This window comes from Pagrus pagrus (genome assembly GCF_965226575.1).
Source record: "Pagrus pagrus genome assembly, chromosome: 5".
Lineage (NCBI taxonomy): Eukaryota > Metazoa > Chordata > Actinopteri > Spariformes > Sparidae > Pagrus > Pagrus pagrus.
Genome location: NC_140189.1, coordinates 15,139,481 through 15,164,551, shown reverse-complemented (window position 1 = coordinate 15,164,551; position 25,071 = coordinate 15,139,481). Strand labels below are relative to the sequence as shown.

The 25,071-nt window shown below is 39.3% G+C and overlaps 1 protein-coding gene across 1 annotated transcript in view; it reads right to left on the bottom strand.

Annotated features, from left to right (window-relative positions):
- pigg (phosphatidylinositol glycan anchor biosynthesis class G (EMM blood group)) overlaps positions 1 to 25,071 on the bottom strand; it is a 74,686-nt gene that overhangs the window by 15,551 nt on the left and 34,064 nt on the right. The window contains exons 9-11 of the mRNA XM_084352457.1: positions 19,270 to 19,673; positions 15,993 to 16,184; positions 3,053 to 3,362 (exon numbers count right to left, since the gene is read on the bottom strand). Of these exons, the coding sequence (XP_084208583.1) occupies positions 3,053 to 3,362; positions 15,993 to 16,184; positions 19,270 to 19,673 (906 nt within the window). The remainder of the gene's footprint in view (positions 1 to 3,052; positions 3,363 to 15,992; positions 16,185 to 19,269; positions 19,674 to 25,071) is intronic.

Below are 25,071 nucleotides of genomic sequence, written 5' to 3'. Positions count from 1 at the left end.
TGTCCACATATAGCCAATACACAGACCCATTTTAAATTTGTGCTTTTTAAAGATAGTGTTACGAAAATCTGAATGACTTTAAAACCGTTCAGTTATTCACAGGAACAACAACAAAAAGCTCCCATCAGTATTGGCACTGGCTAATGCCCAAATTGTTATTTAAACATCAGTATCATCCCAGAATTTCACAATCGGTGCATCCCTAAAAACATGTGATGTTTATTGACCTGATTAGTGTTATGGGCACCAAAATGCATCACCAAAAAGAAATATCTACAGTAACTACACATTCATACCCTTAAGGTGACCCATTGTGTGGCAATATTTGCACAAACTGGCTCATTTCTGAAGAACAAACACTGTAGTGCTCCTTCTCTGACCATCTGGTTTTGGGACAGTGATAAATCCAAAGAAAATCCACTGCAAAGTCTGACTCGTCCATCAGCCCAAATGATCCTGACAGCTAAATGCAGACGGCCAAAATGTCTCCTGTGAGACAGTTAATTCATCATGTGATGTGATTTAACTTGTTTTGTGACACAAGCAAGCATCAGAGGTTACCTGGAATATTTCCCACAATCCTCTTGTGTTTTTGTATGTTTGGTTGCCAGAAAAACAAGGACACTTCAAAACAACTGTCTGCCAAAATTTATAATAAAGCGTCTGAAAACAAAACTCAAAATGCAACTAAGTTTCTGCACTCCACATTAATATCTTACAACTCTGATCAATGTGCAGGCCACAGCTCACTGATCAGCTGTAACTGAACTGATTAGATTTTAATTCAACATAATTTTGATTGCTCTGCGTGACACCACTTTTTGTTTCAGAGCAGCAAATTTAAATCACATATGTCGCTGCTTTACAGATCCATTATGGTTACAGCTTCGTTGAGAACGTCATTACTCAAAAGGTCTGTAATTACATGCCTGGGCGCCTACACTGAAAATTGTCTGGTGGCGGTCTATTCCCGAGCCCATCAAAGTATTAATGACCCAAGGGTGATGACGGTTATTAAATTGTTAGCAATGAAGAAGTTTGCAGTTGACAACAATACATATCTGCTAACCAAATATCTGTCCTGTGTGGAGGTGAAACCAAAAGGAGAGGATCAAATCCAACCCATTTGTAGCTCCAACACATTCACATCAAACAACCAGTCTGCCTCACCTTCATGCCAGTGCTGGGTGAAAGTAATGTAATTTACAAACAAACACTTCCTTTGCCCAGAACTGCACCTATTACAGTATCAAGCACTTTATCAGTGGTGATAGCTCTCCTAAATGTTGTTACACTCTGTGTCACAGTGCGAAATTAGATGTCTCTTACAATCAGACAAGAAAACCTTCCTTACTGTTTTGTTGTTCCCTAAAGTTCCTCCTATAGTTGAAGGAACTTGGGATTTTGGCTCTGATACAAATCTTCACACCTCTGCCCTTTTGGCTGCAGCACCAAAAGGTATCGCAGTTTGTGTAATAGTTGTAATTAGTAAACTGGTAATGGTTTAATAATTGTTTTTTTTAACTGCAAGGCTTATTTAAAAGATTGACAGCAGGTCATCTGGTCTGGACTACAATCTGACTCTGAAGAGACTCTGAAGAGACAAATAGTAACTCAAAACAATCCCTACTGTCCACGGCTGCAATAAAGCTTTTTAAACCTTTATCTATTCAGGAAGAGAGAGCAGCTGAGAGCAGCTCTTTTTCATCTAGGCCCTCACACAGTTGCACACCAGGAGGTTGTCCAGTACAACCACAGTCTCAGCTGTTTGAGGTTAGAAAGGTTTTTCAAGGCCCAGTCACACCAGAGTGGCACATTAAAATTAATCTGTACATCTTTCTGAAATATGTGTTCCTTTGAAGCTTTGTGACGTAGTTGGTAAACTGCTGTACTGGCAAGCTCAAGTCTAACACACTAGCAAGCTGAGAACCTGCTGGCTCTCATTGGTCACAATAGCTCCCCAAGCGCCTTTTTTATTTTCTCTGCACTCTGACATTTACTGCCCGATGGTATTTTTCTCTCAGGATTGTACATCGTTTTATTACAGAGAGTGGAAAAAAGATCTCTGAGCTAACCAACTGGTTAACTGTTACTTAGGCAACAGAGCCTGCCAACTGTCAGTTAGCCAGCTCTGTTGCTAAAAGGACAATATGTTCACAATTTATCCAGAAGATGTATTTGTACTGTTCACTCTTATCAGATGCTGTCTGAAAACAATCCCTTTATTTATTGAAACCACTGAAGGAGACATATTATGCTCATTTTTAGGTTTATAATTCAATTTAGGGTTACAACTAGGATTGGTTTACATGCTTTAATGTGCAAAAAAACACTTATACTTCATACTTTCTCATATTGTCCAGTCCTGAAATACTTTATCTGAGCTCCTGTCTCTTTAAGGCCCCCCTCCCAAATACCTAGTCTGCTCTGATTAGTCAGCACTTCTAACCACGTCTCTGGTTGGCTCTGTACTGTTTTCAGCTTCCAGTTAGCTTCACTTTGACTGTGAATATAAATTATCAAATTATTATTATTTGCATAAATTATGCAAATATGACGTAGTGTGATGAAGTCACGGAATTAAAGGCGGGACTACTGACGAGGCGTTTCAGGAGCAGTGTTTTCTGTGGGAGAGAGGAGCTCCTGTTGGTGCAGACTTTGGGCTTTTTAATTTACAACATATTTTACATGCAGGAGAACCTGAAGTGAAAAAACTTATAGAAAGCATAATAAGTCTCCTTTAACCCGAGAGGGATTAAATAAAAGTGGGTGCTGCAAAACAGCCAACACGATACGATAGCTTCCTCAATTTCGGACTCTAGTTCTCCAGTTTTCTAACTTCTCTAGTTTGGGATAGGTTCGTGGCATACATTGGCATGTCAAACACAACAATCTAAGAAATAAAAACAAAACGTTTTCATGTTAACGCAATTCAAAAACATACAGATTTTACATTATTTTAGACACCTTACACTGTGCGACACACAGTATTACTTAACAGACAAAGTGGCTGTTAATCCTTGTTATTACTGACACTTTTATTGTTGCTTACCTGGAAGTAAAAGAAGGCCTGACCAAACCAGTAATGCATGATGGTGGTTTGGGCAGCGTCATAGTGAAGCCTCTTCCAGATGAACTGAGCCATGAGCGTCTGGATCAACAGGCAGCAGCAGAGGACTGGTAGGTTGTGAGCACGAAACAACAGGGAAACCAACAAAACCAAGCCACTGTAAATCTCCCATAATCCCCTGCTCTTCAACTTGGCATCTGCTGTGATGATCTGGGACCGCAACAAGTCCTTGGTGCCCGTGAAGAGGATGCCCAAAACGAAGACATAAACAAATCGCGCCTCCACTGTTCCCCTAAAAGAGAAAGATTACAGAGTGTCATTTTTGCATTTGCAGGAAGCCAGTATTGATTTTTCTCTAAAAAATGCTGCGTTCAATTTTCAAGTAATTGTGGTAAGTGACTCTGGGAGGTGGATTCTGGCAGTCTTGCTGTACTTTTTCATGCATTTAAGCCATTAAATATGCAGAGGTAAACGTACAATGAACTGATTCAAACTTTATATACTGAATGATCAAAGAAAAATGCTTCAATGCTATCAAAAAAGGGTGACACCAATCCTGTCAAACAGTGAAGTAAAACAACAATCTTTATGAATCAAATGCAACAGAGAATAAAGCCGACAATATCTTTGAACAGAAAACAGTATGTCAACAACCAACTAGATCCATGTCATCTCTGTGATACTGAAAATGGAAAAAGCTCAAAAAAACCATAGTTGACTGAGTGACTCGTCATCATAAGAGTCATTCATTAACATTAACTACAGAAAAAGCATTTAACTACAGACATTATCTAATATGAGAGCCAATGATCTTCAGTCTAACGTACCTGTGGTTCCAGCATGTTTCACTCAGACTCTTTGTTAAAATAGGTTTTCAGACTTCACTACTTCATTAATTCCACCTCTCTTTCTCTTGTCAGACAGTATTTCTTATATTTCTGTAACACATAACCCTTCATTCTCTCAGTATGCAGTGTGTCAATGTAACATTAATAATTAAAGGTAAGAGACTGGAAGACAGAATGACTTGCCTGAGGAAAACAGACTCTCTCACACCCATCACCCTGTCCGTTGTGCTTTCTGCATCACTACTATTACCATATTGTCAGTTCATTTTAGGGTCACATGATGTTTTTCAGCTGCTACTCATTTTAAAATGATCTTTTTTTTGTAAGGGGTACCTGAGGTTATAAAGGATAAGAAGAGTGGCAGTGAAACAACCCAGCGTACGGACGACTCCTGAAGGTCACAGAGAGATTTTTACAACAGCCGACTTGGAATACTAAAAACCTTCAGAGGAGTAATTTCCTTTTGTCATTAATTACCGAGTATAGTCACAGTCACAAGACTCCTGCCGCTGGACATCATAGACTCCCACTGTTTTCATTTGTATAGACCATAATGTTGCATTTATGACAGTGCTGATCACAACACATAGCCTGCATTGTTTTCTAGCCTAACATAATCAAGTAAAGGAGATCCCACAGATCTGGGAGATGGACCAAGTACCACTATTATGGGTATCTCAGGGATTATCTGCCTCTGGATTAATAGGATCCACATGTTACAGGCGCTATGTGTAGATTTATTTTACGATTATCACCTCTACACAGCAGTTAAGTTGCAGTTTACATCCATGTCTGTCCAGACTCATTTTATACATAAAGAAACTACAAATTCTAAAATGTGGATTCTTCACACACATTTTTCAACTTGGCAGCAAAGATTATCTGTTTAAGTACCAGTTTCAAGGTGGCTCCAAAGATTAGTATCACCAATTCAGTATCCAATCTTCACTTCTGTTCCTGAGTTATGGTGTTGAATAATGACCAGAGAAGTTTTTCTGCCGGACATTATGATGTCAAAGTGGAGCTGATCTTTGACCGTTTGGATCTAAAATGTCATCACTTCGTCATTTTATCCTATTATAAATGTGTGTGATATTTTGTTATACCTAGCACATGAATTATTGAGTTAAGAACTAAATGTGTTTTGTGAGGTCACAGCAACCTTTGACCATCACTAATCTAGTCAGTTCATCTTTGAGTCGAAGCCTTCTTCAAATAGCCCGTTCACGAAGATGTGATGGACGGATGTGAGGTGACAGTGACCCTCGACCACCTAGCTCTGATCAGTTCATCCTTCAGTCAAGGTGGACGTTTGTGCCAAAGTTGTAGAAAATCCCTCAAGACATTCCTGTGGTAGTGTTTGTGTTCAGTGCCACAGCTATTGCCAGTGGCATTAAAATGTACAGTGAATGATAAAATAAATCAGGTAACAAGCAAAGACCAACTAAGGATACCATGGAGCACTGTGGAAACAAGTGGACAAATGTGAACGTTAGGAAGGCAGAAAACTACAAGTGTGTATAAGTAAGTAGTGTGAGTGAATACTTTTACTCATAATACAGAATACAAATGTAAGCAAAATGGTAGCTGCCAAAAATCAAGCCACGGGATTCAATCCTGCTGTGAATCCACAATTGAAGAGTAAGTAACAATTAGAGACAACAGTTAGATTGTTTACATCAGTAGTAAGTGGAGTAAAATAGAACTCATGAGACAAAATGATACAAAATGTTTCATTATGTGTTCAAATCCAATATTGAAAAGGAGGCTGCTCAGATTGAGTTTCCCTGTAACGATATAAATGGGTCTCTCAGTATAACACAATACAGTTCAACAGCACAACAAACTACAGTCCGTAAAAGGGCAATAAAGTTGAGTCAATTCCTCGCTTACCCACAGACTAAAACTGAACACTGTAATCTTTATAAAAGGTAGGATTTATTATTAAGTCATATAATCAAATGAATATTCATTTGATTGATATGAGGTATGATCTGTAAAAGAGAACATTGAGAAAGCTTTCTGGTACAACACTGATGGAGGTTACTGTCCCTGTTAGACTAGCGCTATTATCTTCTTCTTGTAAGAAGATACAACAAAACTGTGGAATAATTTTACTTTGTTTTATCCTTTTTAACATCGGAGTCCATGGCAATATTTGTGCTTCAACCCACCACAACACTGTTTAACAAAGCGTGAGATGTTTGCCGACAGGTGTTTTCAATCACTCTGGCTGATTAGACCTCCTGTCAATTGAAGGTCGGTGGAGTAATCACAAAACAAAACTCTGCGGACAAATCAGAATGACAACAAGGTACAGTAAGTTGCCCTGCCCTATCAAGTGCATCAAAACTAATATGAAAGTGAGGGAGATATCAATAAAGCATAGTCTGTACACACACGTGTGAGTGGACTATGGCTGTGTAAGGGCCTTAAGGCAGAATTAAACTGCCAAACTTTTAAAGGGAGCTCAGAAATAAAACACATCTCTGATCTACTAGTATGTTCGAAGCATCCAGACCCCTCAGGTCATCTGGGCCAGGTTTACTCAGTGTTCCCAGGATCAAAACCAAGCAAGGTGAAGCAGCTTTTAGTTTCTATACTCTCCACCTGTGGAGCAAGCTTCCTAAATACCTGAGGTCTGCTGAAACTGTCAAATCAGAGCTGAAAACATTACTGTATGCTGCGGCTTTCCAATTATTAGATTCATGACCTTTTTCTTTAACTTGTTAACTTTGTTTTTTGTAAATTTGTTTTTTTCTTGTTCTCTTTCTTGCCTTTTAAATGCAATTTTATCATTTGCTGTGCCCCTGTGAAGCACCTTGAACTGCCTACAATGGTTTTGTTTGCTATACTTGTGAATATTTATGAGTTATTGAATCAATATCTATCTAAAGTCAGACAGAACTCTATTCAGAGCCATGGCTCACTCTTATTTTTGTTTTACGTACCAGGCCAAGTTTCTGCCTGACTCAGTTTCGTCATTTATACTGTTTGTCTTTCTTGTTCTCTTTTCTGATGTGGACTACACAGATATACAGATATTCTTCTAAAGAGATGTTATTCTCTCACATTTCGGAAAAAAATCTGTCCGCATGACCTTCGTTTCACAAACTATCTCAGTGCACAGGAAACAAAAATGATTCCAAACTCTAAAACAAACAAGCTGAACCAGTAGGTGGCAATAAAATTTACACCAACGATGCATCAATCATCAGAGAAGAACATTCTGAGCATGAACACATTCATGCTCAGAATGTTCACATGTTCATACACCTGGATACGAGGGCACTGCTTGGCCTTGCTTCCAATTTGTCCAGTGGAGACTTATCACTGGGCAACACTGCATTTTCCCATAGCGTCATTATAACTGAGACGTCAGTAAAACTGTTGACAGGACACCTTAAACTGCAAACAAAGTCAATTATGACTTTTTCTATTATCAATGTTTGATCCATGGAGATTTATATTTGTAAAAATGTTCTCGTGCAGAGAAAAGCGACTGTTAAATTTGTGACATCGGTGAATTTTATAGTCTATGAGCCGAGCAGGAACTCCAGTAGTAGAAACTTGATTGTGTACATTCAGTGGACTGCATGATCAGGAAGTAGACCCAGAAGCTGGGAAAAAAAATGTTGGCGTATGCAGAAGGCGAGCAATTCTCATCAGAAAAGAAAAGGCTTTATGTTTGTGTTCACCATCTGGTTCTATTGTGAATCTTTTATTTTGAGGTTATTCTATTTAATTAAAATGACCCCTAACCGCCAAGTTAAACTGTAATAAGACCAAACAGTGCTGACAAAGAACTTACATTGGTGCTAACCAAGCGTAAGCAAACCAGAAGTCCGCCGTTGTTGTTTTAGGTGCATGTTCTTGTTTTCACATGAAACAACAATGGGGATGGGTCAATTGAGTTGATGATGTCATCATTTCCCAAATTCTCTGTTTTACACAAACACATTATACACAAAAGTTTAAAGTTTTGAAGAATCTGCACCTTAGAAGTGTTTTTTTTTTTTTAAATCTCTACTTTGTTATCCTAAAGTGCCAGTTTAAGACATAATGTAGCTGCTAACTACAAACAAAACTCATTACGTCATAATAATGTTATGTGTTGAAAACTTGTATGTTGAAGTAAACATGTATGTAACGCTGTGATCCTACCCTCTCACGTTTAGAAAGCAGGAGGTTCCACCCTCAATGGATGTAAACAATGTAAGCTTTGAATTCATGTCAGCAGGATTAAATACAGATTTAAAGATAGGCAAGGTCTGTCATTTATACCCCTACAACAGCGAGTCTGGGTCTGAAGTCTGAAGCTACTACAAGGTCAAAGAAAGTTTCCATAAGGCTCCTTCTAAAAGGCTTACTCCACAAAAAACCTTTTTCAACTATCAATAATTCATATGCTCAAAAAGTCCCAAATTGAAGCTTTAAGGGAAAAGTGCTTTCGATTATGAAGGCAAATTACTTTGAGTCTAATTTCCATTTCAGGCATTCAGCATATGCTCTTATCCACACAAACTTAAATGAAAAGCATTTTTTCCCCATCAAATCTGCTCTTTAATTAACTTAAATTCATTAATATTATTTACCCAAGAAAGAGTAAATAGCCTCAACAACACAAAAAATAGAAAACAAGAGTGGTACACGCCACGGCAACGGTAAGTTGTTTTATTCTATTTTATAATGGATGGAGTGGAAATAAAGAGCACTGAGCACTAATGAAGTTGAGGGAGCTACTGGATTTTCAAGGAGTTACATCCTGAGGAAACTGAGGCTTTTAATTGTATTCTCTGCAAAAACGAAGACAACCACAATAAAATATTTTTATAAATTCACCTATTGACCACCGCACACTAAGATATTCAGAATAATATCTAACATTGATTTAAAGCAGCCTCTGGACACATTTCCAATCTGCAAGGGCTCAAAAGCCATATTCACATTTAGAAAATCTTCTGTTCACAAGCATGACATCGGACACCTGCTTCCTCTCGGTCGAAGGCTACCTCAGAGTAAAGGGACATCTCTTTTTGCAGCAGGATGCAGTCAAAGCTGCAGAAGCACTACAGGATAATAGCTGACCCTGGAGGAGTTTAGCAAGTATTGGACATGTATTATTAATCAGTGAGTTTTATGGAAACCTGTTCCAATAGAGGGAAGGAGCAGAGTAATATGCTCTCTACAGCAGGAGTCTTTATTATTCACAACTCCCCTAACAATGTGGCGGGGATTGTATTCATCATTATTTTATGCAACGGAAAAGTGGAAAATCCTGGCCTGGATTTGATTTTATGCGAGGACATTGATGGGTTTGAGCTGCTGGGCTTACTCGCCAACTCGTGCGCAAGGTGGAAAAATTGAGAGAATTACAAACTAATCTTTTCTGTGGCTACATGTTTGTGCTTCACAAAAAAGTATTGTATTATGCGCTTCATGTGGCTGTTATCTTACAACTATGCTTTACACAAAGGAAGCAGGAGGGGAAACCCATGAGATTTACGTGTGGGATATTAAAAGACGCCTTCCCTTCTGAAACCTCTGCATCTAACTCAAAGACTGCACCGCTAATCCACATCAGTCTGAAACAATAAACACTTCCCTCAACACTGAGGCATGCAAAATTCTGAAGGCTGAAAGGAAATCTTGTTTGCTTTGACATTTTCAGGGCAGAAAGCACAAGCCCTCCTTGTCTGAGCAGTGAAGGCTATTTGTTGTTTATGTCATTTCACCTCAAAGGTGTCTGTAGTTATTTTAAGTGCCTCCTGGTTATAGTATATCACAGAGCACATCAGATTCTTCTACTTCTCCAGCCCTTACTTAAATTAGACTGGTCTTTTAGCTAAAGGGGTATTATGCAATCTATGATTTCCATCCAACTCTACATAACAGGAAATGCAACAACACTAAACAAGTCCTGCAACCACTCAAGTCCTCTCATCCTGAAGCGGAGTGAAGTGGTTTGTAATAGTCATAAACAATAAAGTCATGATCCCCAATAGAGAGATATAAGGAAGCTAATAGCCAATTTAAGAAGCAGAATATAACTGTGGCAAATGCTGGATTAATGATGCTGTGTGTGTGTGTGTGTGTGTGTGTGTGCGCGCGTGTGTGTGTGCGTGTGTGCGTGTGTGTGTGTGTGTGTGTGTGTGCAAAGCATCTTGGAGCTCCAGTCTAGAGGGACATTTTTGTTCTAATCAAGACTACAGCCAGTGTATTTGTTGAGTCATTAGTATTTAATGTTAATCCTATCTACCCTCCTCAGATATGTTATTGTTGTTTAGTATGAAAGAGTTGGTATAAGTCCTCTATTTGTCCTTCGGCGTGCTGTAGTTCAGACCACCGAGCAGAGACCGGGATCACAGCGAGCGGAGTCTTATTCCGGTACAGTAACGAGAAAGAAAGAAAAGGTCAAAGTTGTTGCAATAATTGTGTTCAGCTGTGTCTTCCAGCAGAGCAACATTTATCAGAAATAACAGTGCTAAGAGTGCATTTTGTTATTTTTGGCATCATTTGTTGAGATTACTTGTGGACTTGTGAGAACTACACCCCTAAAATCTAAGTCCTTCCAAAGAGTGTCACTATCAGATTAATAAGACGAGGCAGTCATTAAACAGTCATTAAAGTAGATACAGTAATACTGTGTCCCAGATGTATTCATTAATCAGTGGATTGAAGTATATCTAGTCAGGGAAGTCTACGCTAGAAAATGACTATTATGCTCATTTTGCGGTTCATCATTTTATTTTGGGTTACTACTAGAATAGTTTTACAGGCTTTAATGCTCAGAAACACGTCAGTTTTCTCACACTGTCCAGTGCTGCAGCTCTGTATTCCCCCTCTGTCTGAAACGCTCTGTTTTAGCTCCTGTCTCTTTAAGGCCCCCCTCCTGAATACCCAGTCTCCTCTGATTGGTAAGCTCACACATGCCTGACCCAGCATCACTCACAACAACTGAGCAGGCGTGCTAGGTTAATTCTTACCTGGTGAACTAGTTGCTCGGCATAAATTATGCCAATGTGTGACTCTGTGATGTAGTGTGATGTCACAAAGTCACAGAATTAAAGGGGGACTACTGACGAGTCGTTTCAGGCATTTCAGGAGCAGTGTTTTTTGTGTAGACTTTGACCTGAAGTCATAACGCACTATAGAAAAGGCAAAAAACTGAAAAAGCATTATAGGTCTCCTTTAAAGACCATGAAAACAAATTCTTGCAACCAACTTATTACTGTTTAGGGACAGGTTCCTACATGAACATATCATTTTCTGACAGAATGTCTGTCAAGTTGGGGTCGGGCTTATCTAGTACTCTCTCGGACTCAGTCAGGTTTGGACAGAAAGATGCGGCCAGATCCACAATCTAATTCTCACTAGTTTGAGGTGGGCCGAGCTGTTGTCACGGGCTTTTTTTCTGAAATTACTCCCTCATTCAACATTCCCATTATGATAGATGCTCAGTAGTTAAGTCAGCAGTAATTTGAGATACCTGACTTTTATGAATAATCGTCATTTTGCATGACTGTAATTTTGGCATCTATAAATGCAACACATCGCATTGTGTGATTGTTAGCAGAAAGCAGCAGACATGCCATGAACACAGCCCATGCACCAATCAAAACTGAGCAATGCTTGGATCAAAAGGACTGAAAACAGCGGTGGAGTTGTTTGCTTGTGTTGATCAAAGCACACTCAGTGACGGAGCAGATTAGATGAGTTTTCTAAGTATTGACGCTATATGTAATACCATAATGTTTTTAAAACCTTAAACTTTGATTTTTATTTATTTATCCATGAATATATAATGTTATTGAGAAAAAACTAAAGATCTGAAAGTTTTCAAGGAGAATCCTCTGCATTTCTTGCCCAGTCAATTAAATCTGATCATATTTGCTGTGTCTCGTTAAGTTAATTGTAGTAACAGTGGACAGAAAATAGAAGCCTGTCAAGCTGCAGTCCAGAGGAGCTGTCTGGATTCATGTTACCTTGGAAACAAGTGCTGGTGAATAAGAAAAGGTAAGACTACATCCAATCCCCGCAACATGTTTGGTGCATGCCCATCATCAATCACCTGCATCAGGCTAACACTTACAGTAAATCAGCCAAAACAGGTAATTCACTGCCAGAGGACGGCTTTGAGGCAGACGCCTGAGAATAAAGAGGGCCTGGACACTTTGTCTGAGCCGTGGGCCTTCTGTGGGACAAAGTGGCAGACTTTAAAACAATGGTTACGGACAAAGCATCTAATTACACAACAAGCCACGAGATCGATATCTGCTCTGCTGCCGGCGAGTGTTTCTTTTTTATCTTTATGTTAGACTGAAAAAAAAATCTTTCTGAAACAGTAGCGTGATTTAGAAATATAAAGCACACACATAAGCACTTTTATGAACTTTGCTTTGAAGTCAGTGGAGGATAATGATTAGTTAAATGTACCACTGATTTATTGTACCAACACAGACTGCCTTTGAAACAGGGTTATAAAATGGTTTACCTCATGGGTAATAAAACTGAATTCTGTGTGTCTGTCAGTGTGTGTGTGTGTGTGTGTATGTGTGTGTTTGTTTGTGTGTGTGTGGCAGGGGTTCACAGGTGTTTTGAGACGAGTTTGAATATATTTCCATTTTTAAGCGGGATCGGTATGCATGAATATTTTTAAATTGGGAACCTGCACAACAGTCCCCTTTCTACATGAAGCATTGCGCGCTAAAAATGGGTCATGCTTTGTGCAGGTGCGCAGCACATACAAACACAGATGAAAACATGAACATTATAAACGCTTCTCCTGCCTTCATGTTTGGTAGAACATGTACCATAAATGCTAAGAAGGAGGACGGAGACGGCAGAAAACTTTGGCTATGATGTGTACAGGCACAGACAGGCTTGGCCCACGGCCGGCTGCTTTGATGTTGAGCTACTTCCTTTTTGAGCACTTGTTCATCTTTTATATTATCTTTATTGTATCTTTATAGAGTTTTATAGCTTGGATCCTAAACTGCGATCTCTCAATATCTAACAAAATAAAAATAATGCAAAGTACATGTTTGCCGTGTCTTTACTTTGACTTGCTGTCTATTTTTAGGCTAATTTCTGATGAGGAAGGGTTTGTGCGACAGAGAGAAAAACAGAAAGAGAGAGACAAACTGTATCCACAGCGGCATCAATTCAAGTAACTCTTTGAACCGTTTAAAGTGAGCGGCGTTGGCTGTTCCCAGCCCCATTAGCCATTTTGAAAGATGCAACAGCGCAATTAGGCAGTTGGCACAAAAGGGAAGGCGAGGAGGAAAGTGGGCAGTTGTCAGGGGGCTTTACTCTGATAAAACACACACACAGAGTAGCCCAGGAAGACCAGACTTGAAAAAGGGTCATTATACAAAGTCATTCCTTTTTACACTCACATTAGGCGGTGAAGGAAAACACACAACAGGGGAAAAAATGCAACATTTCTGTCTTTTTACATTTCAGTAAGACAAAACTGCTCTGAAGTTGCATCTCAAATAAACATAAATTTGTCTATATGGTGGTTCAGAAATAACAAACCAAAACAAATCCGACCCAGGGGAAATTATCCACATTATTTGATTCCAACAATTCAGAAGTTGGAGGCAACATTCTAGCGCAATTACACAAATATAGCTTCTCCTTGCCCAGCAATCAAAATACAGCACCGGAGCTGGACTGCATGTTATGGGGCCCAAGACTGAAGTTTATCTCTGCTTTATTCAGAACTTTGCTAAGTAATCTGGACTAAGTCTAAAATACATCCATAGGGCGGCGCACCGTAATGATCAACTTGTTGAGGTCTGAAGAAAAAGGCTGATGGACTGGGTCAACTGTCAACCTCGTCAATCATACTATTCTTCAAAAAAGGAGCCGGAGGTCCTCGCATGGCTTCAGTCAGGTGTCTTTGTATGGGTAAAGGTGAGAGGGTGAGCTTTTAATTAGGTGAGCAAGTAGGAGAGACTGCCAAGGAGAACAGGAAAGGTTAGGGAAGGCCAGGTACTGGTTTTAGATGAAGGGAGGTCAGGAAAACTAGACAGGAGAAGTGTGTGCAGCCCAGCACACTCATTATTTTCTGACGGGGTTAGTAGCAGATAACTCCTACAGTCTGCAGGATGAAAAATGACCACACTTAGCAGCTGCAAGATTGTCGATTTTCTTTCATTTTGGACAAGTAACTACAGCTATTACATAAAGATTGCGCTTAAGGATTAGATGCATGCAAGGTAAAGAAGCATCAATCCTCAAGAACACATATTTAACAGGTTTTCTTTATTCAGGTTGACTTCAAGGACACATAAATTGTCTCAAATGCACAGGACACTGAAGGTTTGTGCAGCACATGAACTATTTTATCATATGCTGTGCAAAGCGAGTGTGATTATGGACCTAATATGCTAGATTAAGGTCTGAGGGTGTAGGAGAGGAGATTCATACCCTCAGGAACAAACCACAGGGGTTTTAATGCATCTGCAGGCAGAAGAACTCCAAACTCTTCTCAAGATTTATCTTTCAGTGATGGAGGGAGAAACTCTGGAGCAATTTAACAATCCAGATAAAAAAAACAACTTTTTTTTCTTTTCAAAAAGCTGTTAAAACCTGCTCGTCATTAATCAGTACAGTAACTACAATTTCTTCTTCTTGATAAGAACTGCTTGATTAATATGATTATCCTGTCATGTTAGCAGCTCTCTGAGGCAGTAGTGCGTACAAATGGTGTCTGAACAATCGTGAAAATTATCGTGAGCGCCGCCTCAAGTCGGAGCTTCAACTCGGAAAGTTTGAGAAAATGTTGGTCATTTGACGAGGACACTAAAAGAAAAGCCAGGGTATCACCAACGTGAATACCATTCACACCATGGGAAACATGAACCAAATCCATCCAGTAGTTGCCGAAAACATGTTCACACTTGAAACTACAAACATGAACCTTCTGGTGTACCTTTCTAGGCAGCTGCATTCACAAGATCATGTGACTTCACAAATCCATCTTGCCCGGCTTCAAGTAATGTGCCTGTGGTTGAATCAATCACCATCCTATGAGAAACTACTGGCAGCTACAGTCATGGTTTAGATGAAACGACGAGCGAGAGACCGTTGGCGACAACAATTACGGCTAGCAGAGTTATTAGGACACATCCTGCAGGGACCATGAATATCTGTACAAAACTTTATAAAAAGCTGTCTAATAATTGTCTAGAGCAGTCTGGGAAAAAGTACAGATGGACCGACTGACTGACACTGCCGTCTCTCAAGCCACACTGCTCGCACACAACCTCACACAGACCTGTAATACTGCCAGAGGAAAGATTTGATATCTAAAGGTGTAAAATGGCTGCTGTTCAGTGCTAACAGCAGCTCCGATTTCTGATTTCAAATTCCTCTTTCCAGCCTGTGCTGTATTTTGTACATCTCCTCACAGTCTCACAGAAGTTTCTACAAACTTCCAAATCCTCCAACTACTTACACTTTTTACGACTCAACAATGGCGAGTAATGCATGATTCTGTATTACAATCATAGAAGCTGAAAAAAACGTATTTTCAAGCCTAATTAAAAGCATATTTACAAAACTATTTTCCCAATAATCTGCATGGTGATATACCGCCTCTTCACTTTCCCTGTTCAATCACTACTCTAATTAGCTAGCTTATTCCATTGTGTTGTGAAAATGTGACTTTATTTTCATCTGTTACAGAGGAGGACGAGAGGGGCTGTGGCTGTGCCAGAGACTTGTATTGGAGAAGAAAAGGACTGTCGATATCACTGCAATTTAAATCAACAATCATGGACTGCCTGGCTCCCCTTTCAATGTAATTAATTAAATTGAAGACACTGTCTGTTTAGGAGGCTACACTGGGTTAGGGGAGATTAACTGTAATGTGGGAAGATGTAAAGAAAAATCACTTCACAATTTTGAGATGTGGGTCTGAGTGTTCTGTCAGACGACACACGCAGCACTGCAGCCTGCACGCTCTGCCGCATGACATTAATCAAATACAAATCACTAAAAGAGGACAGATATTCGACTAAAGTGAATGAAGAGATGATTGTAGGCTTTTACACAAAACTTACTTGGATGTAGTTCGACCCGAGTGTTGCCAGGGAAACAGCACATTGCCAACAGCTGCCCGGTAGCAGTAGACACCCAAAAGTCCGAGGGCGAGGGCAACCTTGGAAACCCATGAGCACCGTCTTTGAACCAGGAGGTAGATAAGAACCAGACAGAAGGCGGCCAGCAGGGACAGAACTGTCCTGTGTTCAGAACTGGAAAGACACAACAAAAAGACAAGAACACCTTCAGTTTCCTTGAATGTAGAACTTGAAATTCATTTTAAAACACACTGACAGCACATATTGTATGTGTTTAAATATTTTCTTTATTCTACCTTAAAAGGTGCGAAATGGAAGAATTTTAGTTGAGAATATTAAAAAATTAAATCAATTATCAAATAAATGTGAATAAATAACAGTTTTAACTTTGATGTCTATGTATTGTGTTACAGAGATATCTACTGAAATTAGCATGCTAACCATCTAGCCCTGGCCTGTCCTGGTCCAGCGCTCCTGTGCCAGTGATGTAAACACCAACAACCAACACAAGCTCCCAGTCTCGACTGCTAGCTGCACAGCTAACTGAGCTAACTAGCGATCTGCAGCTACAGTTAAGGGCCGTTAGCGGCTACTTTGGTGACATGCTGCCCCCATTTGTTTTGAGTATGAATACAACAGGCAGCCAATTTTCACATATTGCACCTTCAAAGTATCATGAGCAAAAGTTATTTAATTGATCAAAAACAGAAAGCTCAAACCTTGAAGTAGACTACTTACAGAGAAACAGAGAACATTTGATAAGACCAACACTGTCAGTCATATCGTCCAGCAGTAGGTTAAACTTTAAGGAGGTTCTTCAACTGTTCCCTGGATTTAAGGCTATACAGTACAGCACAGACAGGAAATAAGACCTCAAAGGACGTATCAAAGTTGGACAGAAGCAGTGTATTTAGCTGTTAGCTGGATCAGACAGCAGTGTAAGTCGGGTGCTCTGAGACAAGACGAGGCATAACGCTGCCTAGATCTCATTATCCAAGCAACAGGCAGTGCAGGTAGGAAGAAAGGGCAACGCCGGACAGGGAAAAGGTCAGAATCCACATCTCTATTCCACAATGTGATGCATGTTAAAGAAGAAACCATAATCCCCCTGCCCCATGCTCTCGACAGAATGTTAATGGCTCTGAGGCAGTCACAGGTTGAAAAATCACACTTTTTCTACAATCTTAGCAATCACAGAGGGCTATTTTCCTTTCTTGAATCTTTCAAAAAATGCTAAGTAGAGGGCCCTGTCAGGTTCTCAGCCTGAAAAGTGCACTTAAATATCTCTCTGTGTCGAAGTTAAAAACCTCGTATGTATATTATTACCACCATGTACCTTCTCTTAACTGTCTCTGATGAATAAATCATTCCCAAAGTGTAATCACCCTTTACATTACACCCATCCAGCCTGGTCTATACCTTTGGGAGATTTTCTATATTTACCACAATGGCTTTCAGTTGCTCCCAGAGAACAGGAGTGAACTTGTTACAATGATCTGTTTCTCTTCGGTGTAGGTGGAGAGACAAATGGAGATCATAATCTTGTTGCTGCATTCGCCTCTTGAGACTATTGTCTTGTGGTATCTGGACGAATTGCTGTGTCTGTCTTATAATGAATAATGAATGTATCCCCATGTGACTGCTGAACACCAGTACTTAAACATTGAAAGCAGTGTTTTCACACTAAAACATCAAGTTTACCGCCGATTTCCCCCCTCGCACCATCGACTGGAACTGGGTTGAAAATGAGTTCTTGTAATGTTCTGTCACCTGCATGTCCCCACATATCCACCTAAAATACACTGTAACACAAGACTAATAGTCCTCAGCTCTGCTAGCAGCCCCATGCTCATTACAGTCTCCAGTACAGAAGTGTTGGACAGAACAAACAGCAACAAGATTTTGCTGTTCTCAGAGCCTCAACAGTAGTGGAGCTAATATTCTGCAATAACAAGAGAAAAAGACATGGAGTTCCTACACCCAAAGGGATTTATGCACAGATTTAACCTATTTTGTATCAAATGCACCTTTAGATTAACTTCTAAACTTCAGTGTAATCACTGTTAATATTCAGCTCTTTAATGTTGAGACTGCTGAGAAGGAGAAACCACTTTATTGTTTTGCTATTCATAGAGTGGTGTGTCATGGGGAACCTCACAGCATCATAATGGTGCCAAGGTAATTCTCAGTTAACCAGGTATCTGTTGTTGTGAACAGTCCGTCTTTGCTTTGCTGTCTGGTAAACATACCCAAATTATCAAGCCAATGTAGCTGGCTAGAAAGGTAGGATCGGTAGCTGGCTAATCTCTGTTCCCTGATCACATCTAAATCTAATCTTTATCTTTATCTCATGTTCAAACAGAACTTGGAAAACTGGATTTAAGGAGACCTAATATGCTTTGTTGTTTTTTTCCTTTCCTTCGGTGCTTTTATTTAGGTTCTTGTGCATGTAAAAGATCTTGAAAGTTAAAAAGGTATTGAGGAGGGCCTACAAGAGAGCGGAGCTAAAACAGAGTGTTGCAGACAGAGGGGAATACAGTGCTGTAGCAGGGGACATCATGAGAAAACAAAGCATGTAAACTTATTCTAGTAACCCAAAATAAAATGATGTACCTGAAAATTAGCATAGTAAGAGTATTCTCCTCACAAATGAAACAAGTTAAGTTTTGAAATGAAAATCTGTCATTGATTTGAAAGGTTTTAAAAGCATTATATTCAAGCATTTCTACTTGTCAAGGCTTTTCTCAATGTGTAACAACTGTTATATGTACGTACATTTCTGTGTATTTTATCTATGCTCATATTGTTTGATTTCAGTGAGACTGGCTGATGTAATGAAATAATCTGGCAGCAGTTGCCAAGCCCGCTAAAAGGCTGGGGGCATGTGATTGGGTGAGAGGAAAGAAGTCGGGAGAGGTGACAACAACGCTGTCATGACAAGTGACATAATGAGTCACTGGCAGAAATACCAGTGTGAAAAAAAAAGCAGCCTTTGAAAAAATACCATTTTGAAATAAAAACTGCCAAAATAAAATACATGAAATGATAAAATAACACTCCATAATACAGTTTTTATAATTATAATTAATGGGTTGATTTTTCTTTAATATTGTTCTGTATTTATTTATGTGATTATCTAATTAATATTGGCCATTTCGGAGTTCCATAGTTTAATAACTTTTTACTGTTTGGGTGATCAATTTTGCCTCGTATAGCTCTTTATATAATATTCATCATTTTAAATATTGGTAAATCCAACCTGTTAAGCCAGTGTCCCATGTCAGGCAGATGAGCCCACTGCACCCCGGTCTGGTTGAGGGAGCGCAGCAGTCGGCAGCAGACCAGAGTGAAGGGCGGCGTGGCTAACGCTAACCACTTCTCTGAGCAAATCTCTGCTTTAGGGTGAGCAGAGTGGTAGCTGTCTTTGGAAGGGAGGATATGATCTTCTTCATCTCCAGAGCCTCTCTGCTCTCTGAAGTACTTGCGGCAGACATCCTGGAAGACGGCGAGGCAGAGAGTGTTGAGAAGAAAGTACCAGGTTTGGTGCTCTTCCTCTACAAAGCTGCTGGCCGCCAAGCTGAGAGTGTGTCCGATTGTGCCGGCCAGCAGCAAAACATCCAGCTCTGATAGTGACCACTCACTGCCACTGCTCTTCAAAGGAGACTAGGAAAGAAAACAAAAGTGGAAGAAGCTTTCAAGCAAGGAGTAAAAAAATGTCCAAAGTGCACATAAATCAAAAGACATATCCATGAGTTTTTGCAGACAGTTTGGTCTTGAACCTAAAAACAGATTAATAACATTTTGATATCTTGTTTGTAGCCAACAGTACAAACTGAACACTGGCCAAACACTAAATCTAAAGGTGGTTCAGGTGCTGGTTTAGAGCCAGTGCCTACTATGGAACCAGTTCTTTGCGTTTCGACAGCCAAAGAACTGACTCCCGGCCCGGACAACTGGCTCCAGAGTGGCACCAACGCTTTGCTGGTATAGACCAAAGAACAGCTTATATCAGAGCAACACTTAAGAGTTGATTTAATTCAACATAGTTTTTCCTAGTAATGCTGGGAAATTGAGATGTACATAGTGACTGAATGATGTGACTCTACAGTGGCTCTCCCACCTCTGTAATGTGGATGCACTGGCAGTTTTAACTGTTAAACTCAGTGGGATAATTATTGGATGAAACTAGTGCTTGGCTGATTCATACCAATCTACTTCAATATTGAAAAAACTCATCACATGATACCCATTAAAAGATCCATATACTTGGTAATAGTACGGTTCATTTTGCAACAGCTTATCCATGCTCTATAATCTCACCCAGATCATTTAAAACTTAAAAAGAGAAAACTGTGTAAAAGACACACCATCCAGACTTTGCCAAGACATGAGATTCATTTTATTATAAAGAAAAGACGCATTTTTTTAGTGCATCAGACAGTGACCGTGAGCTGTCATGTGTAAAATGTGGTTGGTCACTTATGCTGCATCCATCACATTTTTAAAATCTGGTGTTTGTCCAGTCGCGTACTTGTATGCAAATTATTTTGTTCACCGTGTGAGAGCACACTGCCATACAAAGCAAGTTCAAATGAAGTTCAGCCAACCTCTTAGTTCAGCAGCAATATTTTAGCCCCACAAACAAATACAGACATGCATCTCAGCCTGTGTTCACCTTGAGGTGAAAGAGAGGCTGAGTCTGTACATAGGCTACCTGCAGGCTACAGTACCAGTTCACTGTGGGACGGGGCTGTTTAATACTTGTTTTTTCCCGTTACAAATCTACAGGCTATTATTCTGCCAAGCTTTCACACACATGCATGTTTACTTATACATAATGCTGTGCCATTAAATATTCTGTTCTTTAGTTGTGCTCCCAAAAAAGGAAAAAATATCACTCAACTGTGGCAAATTTAGGTGCTGCAGCTGCTATGTTGCATGTATATCCGTACCTTATGAGTATCTAGTTTGTCTTGTAATTAAAGTCAATCTTAATTTTTGTTCCCAAGTTTTGAGGGAAAGTCTCCCAGATGAAAAACCCTGTACGTTACTAAAGTCTCCTCCAATATAGTTCTCTACCCCACACATATTCCAGGGTTGAGTCAGGTCTCTGGGTAAGCTGGGTCTGCCCATTTATTCTTCACAGAAATCCGAGCTACCCTTGCATCACTGAGAAGCGGATTAACGTCCTGTATGCCTACAACTTCTTTGTTTTTGAGATAAGAACCTGTCATGGTTTACAGCAAAGGGAGCCGTACGATGTTTTTCCAGCTCCACTGCTTCCTGTTCATGTCTCTTTCTCCTCCAGTGGTTAGCAAATTGTGAAATCTCAAAATCAACAATTCCTCATGTTTTCCTTCACTGAGTAAGTCTTCTGCATACTCATTGTTTCAAACTAGGTGGAATACAAACATAAGAGAAGTATTAATTGGGAGGCATTTCATTCATAGCATCACCTTCCTGTTTCAAACTTGCACAGGTCCAACTTCCAAGACAGTAATTATTCTATCTGCATTGGCAATCTTACTTCCAAACAGCTGAGCGTGGAGTACCACAAGGATCAATACTTGGCCCCCCTCTGCTCGATCTATTCAGGCTGCTGTTAAGCCATCAAACAATTACCCAAAATGCAGCTGGCTGAGTTCTTAGCAAAACAAAGAAACATGGACATATTACAACCAATCTGAAGTCTTTGCAGTGGGCACTGGAAAGGCAGAGAATCTATGTCCTAATAATGCTGATTTAAGTCACTTACTGGTCTAGACCCAAGTTTATGTGTCTGTGTGCTCCCTCTGTATGAACCCTCAACAAAACTACGTCTTGAGGCTCCAATCACCGGGGACTCTGGGAAGTCACGGGTCTGACAGACAAATAGTTCAGCACTTAAGCACTCGTAAAGCCGCAAAATGTTATTTTTACACTCTTTGTAAATGTAAAGGTCTTGGGAGTACTACAAAATATGTGCATAAACAGAATATGAAGGCTTTTGTGGCTCTTAAGGAAGCTGCAAGTAATCTAATAAATTGCCTCAAGTGATGTTACTCAGAGGTTAAGTTGCATCGTGGGTAATGTAGGCCCCAGGTTTTGAAAAGGAAGAATAATATTTGGAATAAAAAAGGTGATTTGATCTGTATTGATTTTGATCATTTGTTTCAAAACCTTCCATAATACATCCAACAGTGTTATGGGATCGCAATGCTAGACCAGTGGACTGTTTTTAAAAACATGGTGCCTACATTATCCACAATGCAACTTAGCCACTGAGTGACATCACTTTAGGAAATGTATGAGATTACATGCTATTCTATATTATTTCATATATATTTATATCATATTTTATATTAATTATATATTATATTAATTTTACTTTATATATATATATGCAGTAAGACTCCCAAAGACCTGTAAACACACTTTAAAGTGGAAAATCGGTGGAGTTACCCTTTAATTAGTGACATTTATAGGTCCAGATAAGTGGATTAGCTGCTTCCCCTTGTTTGAAAGTGAAAAAAATGCTGAACTATTACTTTATTTATCAAAACATGTATTAATCAAAAAGTAAAGACAGCTAGGATATGCTTTTATGTTATTTTAAAGAGCATAATATGAAGAAATACTTTCTCAGGGCCAACCCATACTATAGAACATCCATCAAGATAAACCTGCACTGAAGCCTAATGTGCCGGGGATGGATAAAGGATATTACTCTTCTGCCCTGTCAATGCGCTTCTCTGCATTATGACAAAGCACAGCGAAATGACAGGAGGATGACCTTTTGTCTGAAATAAAGACCTCCACTGCCATCAGTGCATCGATCCCAGTTCATACCAAATTTCTAAAATTTTAAAGAAAAGTACTACTGAAGTGACAAGTCAGATCGCAATACCTCTGGAAATACTTGAATCACTCTTTGGTCTGTGACAGGTATATGATTTATCATATTCTACTGGCAGGCCCCTGAACCCAACTTTCCATCATGCAGTTGTGAAACACCGTTTCTGACGTAGCCCTCCGGACTTTCCAACTCTTTGAAGAGAAATACACGTAGATATTTTCACTCAGGGAAAAAGGAGAATCCTATTCACAAACCATTTTATTGCAGGCTCCTTATAGGCCCAGTTAATACATTTGTTAAGGGATTCTTAATCTTCTTTTAATATTTCTGGTATTTTACACTTAGCATTACACATGTGTCTCAAATTCTCTTTCAAACACCTCCTTCATAGACACTACATTTTTAAAATAAAGTACACTCACCTTTAGGTTATTAAAATTCATTCAACTGGAATTCTAATCATATTTTTGCTCAGAGTTGTGAGTCAGTAAGTGTGCTTAATCTTCCAGTTATCAACTCTGTCTCGCAGAGAAACTAATCAGGATAGTTCTAATAAAGGTTTTGGATGCCGCCCACAATGCGGTCATTTGTCAAGCCAAACCAGGCGCAGCTTTTCATGTAGATCCAAACTAATTCAAGTGATTATATAATATAACAAACTTTACCTGACTTTAGATAATTTTTCTTTGAACTTTGTTGCACAACATTTTCCTCCTTTTTTTCTCCTCAATGGTAATTCAAGATGTCTTTGTGAACTGAAAACTGTCAAAAATGATGAATTTTGGCAGAAGAATCTCAAAAGGCTTCCCTGCAAATTCATTACCAATGCTAATATAGTGTAACAATAAAACAGCTTCATTATCTAGTCCTAATATCAAAATGAGGATGTCAGTCATAACTTAGAGGACTCAGACTCTACTAATTGCATTTCCTCACACAGGTTATTACAGAGATAAAGATTTTGGCCATGAAGATGGGCCATGATTGAAAATGATTAATCACATTTTCTGGACCAAGGTTGTCAAAGTAATCAATAAGATTTGATTGATTAATTCCAACATCAACTGCAAGTCTGGATATGCTTCTGTAGATTTACTGTATGTGATCCCTCGAAGAATAGTTACATTTTTAAGGTAAAAATATATCTGCAGTAGGATTTTTATAACTAAATTAACACAGCTTTTACAGCTGAGGAGAGATTACAGCTGCAGTTTATTGTCCATAAATATAGACTGTTATGACCTTTCACAGCCTGTATCATTTAAAATGTGTGGCTGGAGCGACCTGCCAATCAGGATCCAGCACTGAGCTTCTTTTATACATGTTTCTGTATGTCTATGTATTCATATTCATTAAGATACACTTCCATGTGTTTATAGCTTCAAAATCATGTTGATGGTACAGGATCTTGTAATAGGGTGAATGGTGTCTCTGTCTCGGCCACTCCGCCCCCCCATCACTTGTTTCTGCACTATGTAACTTCAGTGAGAGCGTAGGATCACAGCGTTACATACATGTTTACTTCAACATACAAGTTTTCAACACATAACTATTATGATGTAGTGAGTTTTGTTTGTAGTTAGTACCTACATTATGTCCGACAAACTGTTAAAGACCTGGGATTTGTATTTCTGTGTTTGTCAGTGGTGTTTCACTCAGAAACTGTGGGGGGGCGCCAAATCCCACAAAATGCCAATTTCTACACAATGTTGCTTTAAGTCATTTATAAAAGGTTTTTGCCCAAACTAACAGTTAATAAATTAATTACATTTTGTGGTCATCGTGCCATTCACTACTATTCACACTATTTACTATACACATGTTTGATGCATACATTGGTTCAGTTGTTTTTCGTTTGCTTGCACGAGTCGAGCCACAACTTTCTGTCTAACTAACTGTTTTACCTCTCTAGCCAAGTTCTGGTGACTTTTCAAGAATCTGCTGGATGAGGAAGCATACTTCTCTTCAGAAGTCCACTCATTGCCATAATAAATCATGTTCACAATTATTTTGACATTTCTGAGACAACAAGACAACGCAAAGAAAAAATGTTTCCAATTACTCTTACAAGTCCGAGTCAAATAGAAATCTACAACATATTTCCTTCACATGCTCCAGAGTATAGATTTGGAAGTTGATGTCTTCACCCAACCTAATGGCCCGAGTGGATTTCTTCTGACTTTTATTTTGCTGTATCAGTACTTTCTCAGAGTTCCCAGAAGGGAA